General features: G+C 41.3%; 1 protein-coding gene across 2 annotated transcripts in view; it reads right to left on the reverse strand.

The window, feature by feature from the left end:
* Nucleotides 1–676: 676 nt before the first annotated feature.
* Nucleotides 677–12202, reverse strand: part of LOC128639087 (upstream stimulatory factor 2) — a 279033-nt gene continuing 267507 nt past the window's right edge. Inside the window, exon 10 of one of the 2 annotated variants that reach the window (XM_053691237.1) lies at nt 677–4093. In XM_053691237.1, coding sequence (XP_053547212.1) covers nt 4028–4093 — 66 coding nt within the window. In that variant the 3' untranslated portion in view covers nt 677–4027. Of the gene's footprint in view, nt 4098–12202 lie in introns of both variants that reach the window. The other variant, XM_053691236.1, reaches the window with a different exon arrangement.

A 12202-nucleotide genomic window follows, 5' to 3' on the forward strand; every position in this document is an offset into this window, starting at 1 on the left:
GGCAGGATTTTCTCATCAATTCCATTCAGAAAATAAAAACTGCTACATACCTCAATGCAGATTCAACTGCCCGCTGTCCCCTGATCTGAAGCTTTTACCTCCCTCAGATGGCCGAGAAACAGCAATATGATCTTAACTACTCCGGTTAAAATCATAAGAAAAACTCTGGTAGATTCTTCTTCAAACTCTGCCAGAGAAGTAATAACACGCTCCGGTGCTATTGTAAAATAACAAACTTTTGATTGAAGTTATAAAAACTAAGTATAATCACCATAGTCCTCTCACACCTCCTATCTAGTCTTTGGGTGCAAGAGAATGACTGGAGGTGACGTAGAGGGGAGGAGCTATATAGCAACTCTGCTGGGTGAATCCTCTTGCACTTCCTGTAGGGGAGCAGATAATATCCCAGAAGTAATGATGACCCGTGGACTGATCACACATAACAGAAGAAATATTATACAGAACAGCGCAGAGTGCCTTCCTCTTTATTTTTTAAACTTTCCCTTGAAAATGTGCACATGCTTTCTGAAATGCAATGTCAGCAAGAAATTATATTTCAGAGTATGAAGCTCTCTAGGCCTAAATGAAAAACTGAGAACCTCATGCTAGAGTCAATACAGTGATGAAATTATAAACAGAATGGCACTTAAAGAAGACATGCATGGCAAAAAGAAAATTAGTTATTTCAACTATTTATTAAATAGCAAAATCCCAGTTTACAAGTCAATATTATGGTATAATCAACTGAAGATCAGTCCCACTTTTAATTGAAATGCTTCCATTAAAACAGTGACCCACTTTCTATATGACCACTTTGCAATATTGCTTATTTCTTATATGTCTCTTATACTGTGGCTACTGTGTTATATTGCAAATGTAACAATGGTCTTATAATACATAGCTCTCTCTAGTACTCCTGGTCTTCCTAAATGGCTTTCAAGTATCCCTCACAAGAATGCAGGTTTAGCAAGGGCGGAAACCTAAGAAGATTACAATGGAATAAAGGGGGCAATTTAACAGGGAAAAAAATTAACTGCCTGGATCGACTTAGAGACAAGTCTGAAAGTGGACTTAGTTGTAAACAGGCCAAAAATGAATAAGTTCTTCTAAGGCACAATTGTCTTAAAGGGTCCTAAAACATGAATATACACAATTGCAAATGGCTTCCTAGAAAAGTTCTCACAGGTTTTGTGTTAAGTTCTCTCATAAACATGACACACCAAGCATAGGCCAGCAGGCCACATGTATAAAACATGACACTCATGCAGTGTGCCAGCAATGCTGTCAAATGAATTTTGAGCTTGTGCATGTGCCCACACCTGGCCTACAAGAGTAAGGTCACATGAAGGAGAAGTGATAGCAAAACCAGGTAATGGAGCAAGTTAAATTATAGTTGTATCAAATAAATTTAAAGGGGCATTGCACTTAAATAGTTATATTGTGCATATGATTTCTTTTTTTTTTGTTATTTGTGTAATACCTACCAATGTATGTCTTTTAGCCAATTAGAAATGTAAACAGTTTTAAATCACATTGTTTACCAGAAAAAAGAAATATGTTTAAATGCTGCCCTTTCATATAAAAGGATATTTTTTAGTACAATGTCCCTTTAAAGGGACAGAAAAGTCAAAATTAAAATTTTCATTTATCAGGTAGAACGTGTTATTTTAAACAACTTTCTAATTTACTTCTAATAGCAAATGTGTTTTGTTCTCCTGATATCCTTTTGTTGAAGAGTAAATCTAGGTAGGATGATAACAGCTCAGGAATGTGCACGTCTATAGCAGCCGTGGTTTTAACTACGAATAACATTACTATAAACAAATGTTGCAAAAACTGCTGCAAAAATGCGTAAGACACATGCACACTCCTGAGATCACATAGGATTACTCTTTAAGAAAGGATACCAAGAGAACTAAGACAAAGTAATACTAGAACTACATGGAAAGTTGGTTAGAAAGTCATGATCTGGCCAATCAATATAAGTTTAATTTTGACTTTACTGTCCCTTTAAGATTTGATTAATATATAAATGTATTTTGTTTCCTTTAAAATTCTTATGTGAATGTCTTTTGGTGGCTAAATATTAGAGTGCTGCAGTATATAACTTTGGGGTATACAAGGGTTAAACCATAAGAAACAAAATGTTTGACGGTCATACTATGAAGATCATTTCAAAAGGTGACAGTTGTACTGGTGATATTACTAAATTCATGTTAAATGAGCTTAAAACGTACAAAAACCAAGACAAATTGTGTCAAGCATTTTTTTTCCCAACTGCACAATGATATTTTTTTCTTCTTTTTTTTTATAAATTACACAAAAGCGATATACGGAATTTTCTGGCTCTATACAAATGAATGATGATAATAATAATAAATTGTTTGAGATCAAAATTCCAAGTACTTCAAATGTGTAAATTGCTGCTTGTTAAAGACGTCGATAGGCAGAGATACTGGTAAGTTGCCTCCTTGCTGAGGTGAGTATAAACGCTTTTAATACCAGGCGGGTTTTCAGTTCCAATTTCAGCAGAGCAGACATGTAAAAGTACATTTGAAGGTGCGTTTTGACACTGAATGCCTGCTATTTGTTCACAACCTTTTTAACCTAAAGGCTGATCAAGCAGAGAATGCATCGCAATTGGAATCACAGCAATCTGCAGACCATTAGCTTGCAGTGTGAGAAGGGAGAATAAAGTAACAACACAAGTTAACGCTGTAAAGCGCCATTAAAACCTACATGCAGAAATGATTATAGTCTTGGTGCTCTGATGTGCCAAAAGCAAATAAACTTTTATAGGAAGAACATTACCTCATCAGTTTATGGAATTATTCTGCAATAATCAGGAGCTATGAATCAAGCAGCACTATAAAGCTGCTACACTAACAGTAATACATAAGTTTGTGAGTGAAACATTTGCACAGGCAATTATGGTCAACACCAGTACGTAACTGGTGATCTAACAATAATGGTTATGGGAACACCACAAAGTGCATAGATAGACAGATCGTTAAATGTATAATTCCATGCCCTAATAAATATTGCTCTATATAATCCCTATCAGTAAAAATAAAAAAAAAACAGAATAAAGCACCTTGATGCATAGACAATTAGTCTAACTTACACAGATAATGCTTGATACATAGCTCCTATCAACTGTTTGCCTCTAAAGAGAAATGCATTACATAAAATGACCAGCCATATCAGCAGAAAGCTTGTGTTTTTTGCCACATGAAAATTCATTTGCATTCTTTGGCTTTAAAGGAATTAAAGGCCATGCGACCCATTGGTTAGAATACCACTTTAATCCTTTGCCATTTATTATTGCGTACACAGGCTAGAGATTATCTACAACTACATGCTCCCTTCTATGCTGCAGAGCTAATGGTTTTGATCAAACACAACTTTTTCTCAAAATGAACTTGGCATAGAAGAGCAAACCTGGAATTCTCATACAGTTATCCATCCAGACTCATTGCAGGGATTTAAAATGTTTTAAAAAGCGAAATGAAAAAAAATAAAAATAAAATGTTACATATTTACCATTACTAAAAGTCTAAGGTATGTTCATATTTATATATTTATATTATATATATAAAAAAAAGGAGAACAATGAAACGCTTTAGCCCCCCCGCTGCTTAGCGACATGTTGCCTTAGCTCCACGCAGACCTTTCTGGCAGTAAAGGCTCATATTCACCAAGGTGAAATAACCCTGGGAGAGGTATGAAGAATCCACTCCAGTTAGGAAGATCCATTGCTGTCCCCCTCTATTTTTTTATTTTTTTTTGTGTGTCTTGCAATCCAGGATCCTTTAAAAGGTTCAGTGAAGATCATTTGACACAATAAAAATTGAGGCATTACAGTTAGGATAAGTGCAGGGTGGTGACAGGTGATTTCGGCAATAAGGAAACATGGTGTAGACAGAAGGGTGTTGAAATAAAAAATCCATTGTGTCGTATCTTTTCCATCGTCATTGGCCTCACTTCGAAGGTACAAGGGTCTTAAGTTACTGCCTGTGGGTTTCTTCTACCAGCTCAATGCCATGTTGCTGCAACTGTGCTCTGAGGAGGGTATTTTCATTCTTCTGATCTTCTAACTGGAAGAAAAAAAAAAAAAGAAAGGGCTCAAGACAGCAACAAAAGAAAAACAAAATGTATGCTTACCCGATACATTTCTTTCTTTCTTGACACGGATCATCATTAATTACTGATGAGAATATCACTCCTGGCCAGCAGGAGGAGGCAAAGAGCACCACAGCAAAGCTGTTAAAGGGACGGTAAACCTTAAAAATAATGTTATATAATTCTGCACATAGTGCAGAATTATATAACATTATATTAGCCAAACATTATAAAACATAATTGTACCTTATTAATTTAAAAAAACAAACGCTGTTTCACAGACCCGCTCTCTGCTGAGCGGATCTGTTATATTTAGTCCGCGCATCGGGCCAGCTGTATAGTCACAGCCCTGCCCGACCGCGCCATAAGACTAAGTGCAGCTCGCTCCTGTGACAGGAGCGAGCTGCACTTAGTCTTATGGCGCGGTCGGGCGCTTGTTTTTTTAAATTAATAAGGTACAATTATGTTTTATAATGTTTGGCTAATATAATGTTATATAATTCTGCACTATGTGCAGAATTATATAACATTATTTTTAAAGTTTACTGACACTTTAAGTATCACTTCCCTACCCACAAACCCCAATCATTCGACCAAGGGAAAGGAAAGAAATAACACAAGGTGCAGAGGTGCTTGAGGTTTATATAACAAAGAAACTGTCTGAAAAACAGGGTGGGCTGTGGACTCACCGTGTCAAGAAAGAAAAAGACATTTATCAGGTAAGCATTAATTTTGTTTTCTTTCTAATGACACAGTGAGTCCACGGATCATCATTAATTACTGTTGGGAATCAATACCCAAGCTAGAGGACACAGATGATTAGGGAGGGCAAGACAGGTAACCTAAACAGAAGGCACCACTGTCTGCAGAAACCTTCTCCCAAAAGAAACCTCAGCCGAGGCAAAAGAATCTTTAAAATTCGGAAAAAGTAGAGATGCAAGACCAAGTTGTAGCCTTGCAACTTTGTCCCACCAAGCTACATTTCTGAAAACCCAAGAGGAGGAAACAGCTCTAGCGGAATGAGACGTAATCCTCTCAGAAGGCTGCTGTCCAGCAATGTCAGAAGCAAAAACGAAATAACTTCTCAACCGGAGGAGAAGAGAAGAAACGGTAGGCTACTAACGTTTCCCAGAGAAACAGCCAAACAGAGAAGAAAATTGGCGAAAAACCCTTAGTCGCCTGTAGATAGGATTAAAGAGCCTGCACAACATCCAAGTTCTGCAACAAACATTCCTTATGAGAAGAAGGATGAGAACATTGAGAAGGAACAACAATTTCCTTTGGGAAGGAAACCCAACTTCATACGAAAAAAACGCCTTATCAGCAGGAAAAAGAGGATAAGACCAATCACACTGCAAGCTGAGAGTTCCGAAACTCTAACAATAAGAAACAAAAACTTCCAAAAATCAATATCTTATGGAAGATAATGGCTCAAACTGAGCCTGCTGCAAAACCTTAAAAACCAAGGTAAAGACTCTAAGAAGAGAAACAGACGAAAACATAGGCCTGATACTAACCAGGACCTGATAAAAAAATTACACATCTGGCACATCCGCCAGACACTTGCGTAATAAATAGAGATCTGACCCCTCAGGGGACAAACTGACAAATCGTCCTCCAGGCCGTTCCAGAAAAAGGTAAAGTCCCTAGAAATCCTGACCTTACACCCAAGAGTAGTACTGGGATACAAATGCATGAGGGACTCAGAAACCGACGCTTAGCCGGAACTAAGAATGCAACTCCAAGCAGAAAGCTGCAGAGAAAACAAGATGGAAGGAAAAGACCCAATTAAGAAGTCCTTCCTCAGAAGCAAAGATCAAGGTGGATGACAAACATCTCCACTAGGTCTGAATACCAGATCCTGCCAGACTAAGCAGGATAATAAAAAGTCACTCCCATTTGATACGAGTAAGGACTCGTAAAGGGAGAGCCAAGTGAAAAAAACAGGGTAACATACTGATCTTTCCAATTCCAGTACCCCCCCCATTTAAGGGTTAACCTGAAAAGCACTTCTGGGAGAATACTCCACTTCCCCAAAGAAAGATCTGGCTGCTCAGAAACTCCGCACCAGTATTCACTCCTGAAATGTGAAGAGACGATAAACAACAAATGTGAGCGTCCGCCCACCGAACATTCCACGACAAATAGTCAAAGGAACTACAGGCTCCTCCCAGGAGAATGAAGAAACCGCTGAAATTAAATTGTGCAAATAAGAATCTTAAAAACATAATTTATGTTTACCTGATAAATTCCTTTCTTCTGTTGTGTGATCAGTCCACGGGTCATCATTACTTCTGGGATATTATCTGCTCCCCTACAGGAAGTGCAAGAGGATTCACCCAGCAGAGTTGCTATATAGCTCCTCCCCTCTACGTCACCTCCAGTCATTCGACCAAAGACCAACGAGAAAGGAGAAGCCAAGGGTGTAGTGGTGACTGGATTATAATTTAAAAAATATTTACCTGCCTTAAAAAACAGGGCGGGCCGTGGACTGATCACACAACAGAAGAAAGGAATTTATCAGGTAAGCATAAATTATGTTTTCTTCTGTTATGTGTGATCAGTCCACGGGTCATCATTACTTCTGGGATACCAATACCAAAGCAAAAGTACACGGATGACGGGAGGGATAGGCAGGCTCATTATACAGAAGGAACCACTGCCTGAAGAACCTTTCTCCCAAAAATCGCCTCCGAAGAAGCAAAAGTGTCAAATTTGTAAAATTTGGAAAAAGTATGAAGCGAAGACCAAGTTGCAGCCTTGCAAATCTGTTCAACAGAGGCCTCATTCTTAAAGGCCCAAGTGGAAGCCACAGCTCTAGTAGAATGAGCTGTAATTCTTTCAGGAGGCTGCTGTCCAGCAGTCTCATAGGCTAAACGAATTATGCTACGAAGCCAGAAGGAGAGAGAGGTAGCCGAAGCCTTATGACCTCTCCTCTGACCAGAGTACACGACAAACAGGGAAGACGTTTGTCGAAAATCCTTAGTTGCCTGCAAGTAGAACTTGAGGGCACGAACTACATCCAGATTGTGTAGAAGACGTTCCTTCTTTGAAGAAGGATTTGGACACAAGGATGGAACAACAATCTCTTGATTGATATTCCTGTTAGTGACTACCTTAGGTAAGAACCCAGGTTTAGTACGCAGAACTACCTTGTCTGAGTGAAAGATCAGATAAGGAGAATCACAATGTAAGGCTGATAATTCAGAGACTCTTCGAGCCGAGGAAATAGCCATTAAAAATAGAACTTTCCAAGATAACAATTTTATATCAATGGAATGAAGGGGTTCGAACGGAACACCCTGTAAAACGTTAAGAACTAAGTTTAAACTCCATGGCGGAGCAACAGTTTTAAACACAGGCTTGATCCTAGCTAAAGCCTGACAAAATGCCTGGACGTCTGGATTTTCTGACAGACGCTTGTGTAACAAGATGGACAGAGCTGAGATCTGTCCCTTTAATGAGCTAGCCGATAAACCCTTTTCTAAACCTTCTTGTAGAAAGGACAATATCCTAGGAATCCTAACCTTACTCCAGGAGTAATCTTTGGATTCACACCAGTATAGGTATTTACGCCATATTTTATGGTAAATCTTTCTGGTAACAGGCTTCCTAGCCTGTATCAGGGTATCAATAACCGACTCAGAAAAACCACGTTTTGATAAAATCAAGCGTTCAATTTCCAAGCAGTCAGCTTCAGAGAAGTTAGATTTTGATGTTTGAATGGACCCTGTATCAGAAGGTCCTGTCTTAGAGGTAGAGACCAAGGCGGACAGGATGACATGTCCACTAGATCTGCATACCAAGTCCTGCGTGGCCATGCAGGCGCTATTAGAATCACTGATGCTCTCTCCTGTTTGATTTTGGCAATCAATCGAGGAAGCAGCGGGAAGGGTGGAAACACATAAGCCATCCTGAAGTTCCAAGGTGCTGTCAAAGCATCTATCAGAACCGCTCCCGGATCCCTGGATCTGGATCCGTAGCGAGGAAGTTTGGCGTTCTGGCGAGACGCCATGAGATCTATATCTGGTTTGCCCCAACGTCGAAGTATTTGGGCAAAGACCTCCGGATGAAGTTCCCACTCCCCCGGATGAAAAGTCTGGCGACTCAAGAAATCCGCCTCCCAGTTCTCTACTCCCGGGATGTGGATTGCTGACAGGTGGCAAGAGTGAGACTCTGCCCAGCGAAATATCTTTGATACTTCCATCATTGCTAGGGAGCTTCTTGTCCCTCCCTGATGGTTGATGTAAGCTACAGTCGTGATGTTGTCCGACTGAAACCTGATGAACCCCCGAGTTTTTAACTGGGGCCAAGCTAGAAGGGCATTGAGAACTGCTCTCAATTCCAGAATGTTTATTGGCAGGAGACTTTCCTCCTGACTCCATTGTCCCTGAGCCTTCAGAGAATTCCAGACAGCGCCCCAACCTCGTAGGCTGGCGTCTGTTGTTACAATTGTCCAGTCCGGCCTGCTGAATGGCATCCCCCTGGACAGATGTGGCCGAGAAAGCCACCATAGAAGAGAGTTTCTGGTCTCTTGATCCAGATTCAGAGTGGGGGACAAATCTGAGTAATCCCCATTCCACTGACTCAGCATGCACAATTGCAGCGGTCTGAGATGTAGGCGTGCAAAGGGTACTATGTCCATTGCTGCTACCATTAAGCCGATCACCTCCATGCATTGAGCTACTGACGGGAGTTGAATGGAATGAAGGACACGGCATGCATTTAGAAGCTTTGTTAATCTGTCTTCTGTCAGATAAATCTTCATTTCTACAGAATCTATAAGAGTCCCCAAGAATGGAACTCTTGTGAGAGGAAAGAGAGAACTCTTCTTTTCGTTCACTTTCCATCCATGCGACCTTAGAAATGCCAGAACTAACTCTGTATGAGACTTGGCAGTTTGAAAGCTTGAAGCTTGTATCAGAATGTCGTCTAGGTACGGAGCTACCGAAATTCCTCGCGGTCTTAGTACCGCCAGAAGGGCACCCAGAACCTTTGTGAAGATTCTTGGAGCCGTAGCCAATCCGAATGGAAGGGCTACAAACTGGTAATGCCTGTTTAAGAAGGCAAACCTTAGATACCGGTAATGATCTTTGTGAATCGGTATGTGAAGGTAAGCATCCTTTAAATCCACTGTGGTCATGTACTGACCCTCTTGGATCATGGGTAAGATTGTCCGAATAGTTTCCATTTTGAACGATGGAACTCTTAGGAATTTGTTTAGGATCTTTAAATCCAAGATTGGCCTGAAAGTTCCCTCTTTTTTGGGAACCACAAACAGGTTTGAGTAAAACCCTTGTCCTTGTTCCGACCGCGGAACCGGATGGATCACTCCCATTAATAATAGATCTTGTACACAGCGTAGAAACGCGTCTTTCTTTATTTGGTTTGTTGACAACCTTGACAGATGAAATCTCCCTCTTGGGGGAGATAATTTGAAGTCTAGAAGGTATCCCTGAGATATGATCTCTAGCGCCCAGGGATCCTGGACATCTCTTGCCCAAGCCTGGGCGAAGAGAGAGAGTCTGCCCCCCACTAGATCCGGTCCCGGATCGGGGGCCCTCGGTTCATGCTGTCTTAGGGGCAGCAGCAGGTTTCCTGGCCTGCTTGCCCTTATTCCAGGACTGGTTAGGTTTCCAGCCTTGTCTGTAACGAGCAACAGCTCCTTCCTGTTTTGGTGCAGTGGAAGTTGATGCTGTTCCTGTTTTGAAATTCCGAAAGGGACGAAAATTAGACTGTCTAGCCTTAGCTTTGGCTTTGTCTTGAGGTAGAGCGTGGCCCTTACCTCCTGTAATGTCAGCAATAATTTCTTTCAAACCGGGCCCAAATAAAGTTTGCCCCTTGAAAGGTATATTAAGTAATTTGGACTTAGAAGTTACATCAGCCGACCAGGATTTTAGCCACAGCGCCCTACGTGCCTGAATGGCGAATCCTGAATTCTTAGCCGTAAGTTTGGTTAAATGTACTACGGCCTCCGAAATGAATGAATTAGCTAGTTTAAGGACTCTAAGCCTGTCCGTAATGTCGTCCAGCGTAGCTGAACTAAGGTTCTCTTCCAGAGACTCAATCCAAAATGCTGCCGCAGCCGTAATCGGCGCGATGCATGCAAGGGGTTGCAATATAAAACCTTGTTGAACAAACATTTTCTTAAGGTAACCCTCTAATTTTTTATCCATAGGATCTGAAAAAGCACAGCTATCCTCCACCGGGATAGTGGTACGCTTAGCTAAAGTAGAAACTGCTCCCTCCACCTTAGGGACCGTTTGCCATAAGTCCCGTGTGGTGGCGTCTATTGGAAACATCTTTCTAAATATTGGAGGGGGTGAGAACGGCACACCGGGTCTATCCCACTCCTTAGTAACAATTTCAGTTAATCTCTTAGGTATAAGAAAAACGTCAGTACTCGCCGGTACCGCAAAGTATTTATCCAACCTACACATTTTCTCTGGTATTGCAACAGTGTTACAATCGTTAAGAGCTGCTAAGACCTCCCCTAGTAATACACGGAGGTTTTCCAATTTAAATTTAAAATTTGAAATATCTGAATCCAATCTGCTTGGATCAGAACCGTCACCTACAGAATGAAGCTCTCCGTCCTCATGCTCTGCAAGCTGTGACGCAGTATCAGACATGGCCCTAGAATTATCAGCGCACTCTGTTCTCACCCCAGAGTGATCACGCTTGCCTCTTAGTTCTGGTAATTTAGCCAAAACTTCAGTCATAACAGTAGCCATATCTTGTAATGTTATCTGTAATGGCTGCCCAGATGTACTAGGCGCCATAATATCACGCACCTCCCGGGCGGGAGATGCAGGTACTGACACGTGAGGCGAGTTAGTCGGCATAACTCTCCCCTCGCTATACATACATGTTCATTATAACGGTATGGCAGGATTTTTTCATCAATTCCATTCAGAAAATAAAAACTGCTACATACCTCAATGAAGATTCAACTGCCCGCTGTCCCCTGATCTGAAGTTTTTACCTCCCTCAGATGGCCGAGAAACAGCAATATGATCTTAACTACTCCGGTTAAAATCATAAGAAAAACTCTGGTAGATTCTTCTTCAAACTCTGCCAGAGAGGTAATAACACGCTCCGGTGCTATTGTAAAATAACAAACTTTTGATTGAAGTTCTACAAACTAAGTATAATCACCATAGTCCTCTCACACCTCCTATCTAGTCTTTGGGTGCAAGAGAATGACTGAAGGTGACGTAGAGGGGAGGAGCTATATAGCAACTCTGCTGGGTGAATCCTCTTGCACTTCCTGTAGGGGAGCAGATAATATCCCAGAAGTAATGATGACCCGTGGACTGATCACACATAACAGAAGAAAAAACGGTAGGAAAACTTAGGTCAAGACATCAGAGCATTGAAGAGCACTCTCAACTCCAAGACGGCTATGGAGAGAACAGACTCCTCTCAGTCCATAGTCATCAACCCAACAGACTGGTGACCGTGGCCACCAGTACCCAGGACGGTTTCCGGAAGAGAGTGTCCCGAAACCGATGCTCCTGAGAAAACCATAGAAAGAATCTCATGACGACCGATCTTGGTCTTGTCAGGGTGCCAGGAATCAGACTGAGACGAGAAGTGCAAAAATAATCACACCTTTATTAATAGCAAAAAATAATAAAAAGTCCACAAGTCAAATAAGCCTGGAATCAAAACCAGAGCGAGCTGGTAGTCAGACGAGCTGAGTCAGGAGCCAAAGCAAAAAGTCGGACGAGCCGGAATCAGTGACAAGGAAAACAGCATAGTCAGGAACAAGCCAGGGATCAGGAACCAGGAAGGACGTCAGGCAGCCAGGTAATACACAGGAACTCTCACAAACAGGTCTGAGACAACGCAAAGGCAAAGCATACTGAACAGAGGCTCTTTAAATAATAAGTGATGACATCACAATTCTGAGACTGCATTCCGTCTCACATGGATGATGCACACCAGTCTGGTCATAAAAGGAAGTGCAGGAATTGAGCAGCATCCCCTAGAATGCACCTTAATCAGGAAGAGAGGTGAGTAAAATGGCTGCCAGCAGCACATGGCAAGCACAACAGGGAAAAAACCCTGACAGGTC

This window comes from Bombina bombina, chromosome 8 (genome assembly GCF_027579735.1).
Source record: "Bombina bombina isolate aBomBom1 chromosome 8, aBomBom1.pri, whole genome shotgun sequence".
In the NCBI taxonomy this organism is placed as follows: Eukaryota; Metazoa; Chordata; class Amphibia; order Anura; family Bombinatoridae; genus Bombina; species Bombina bombina.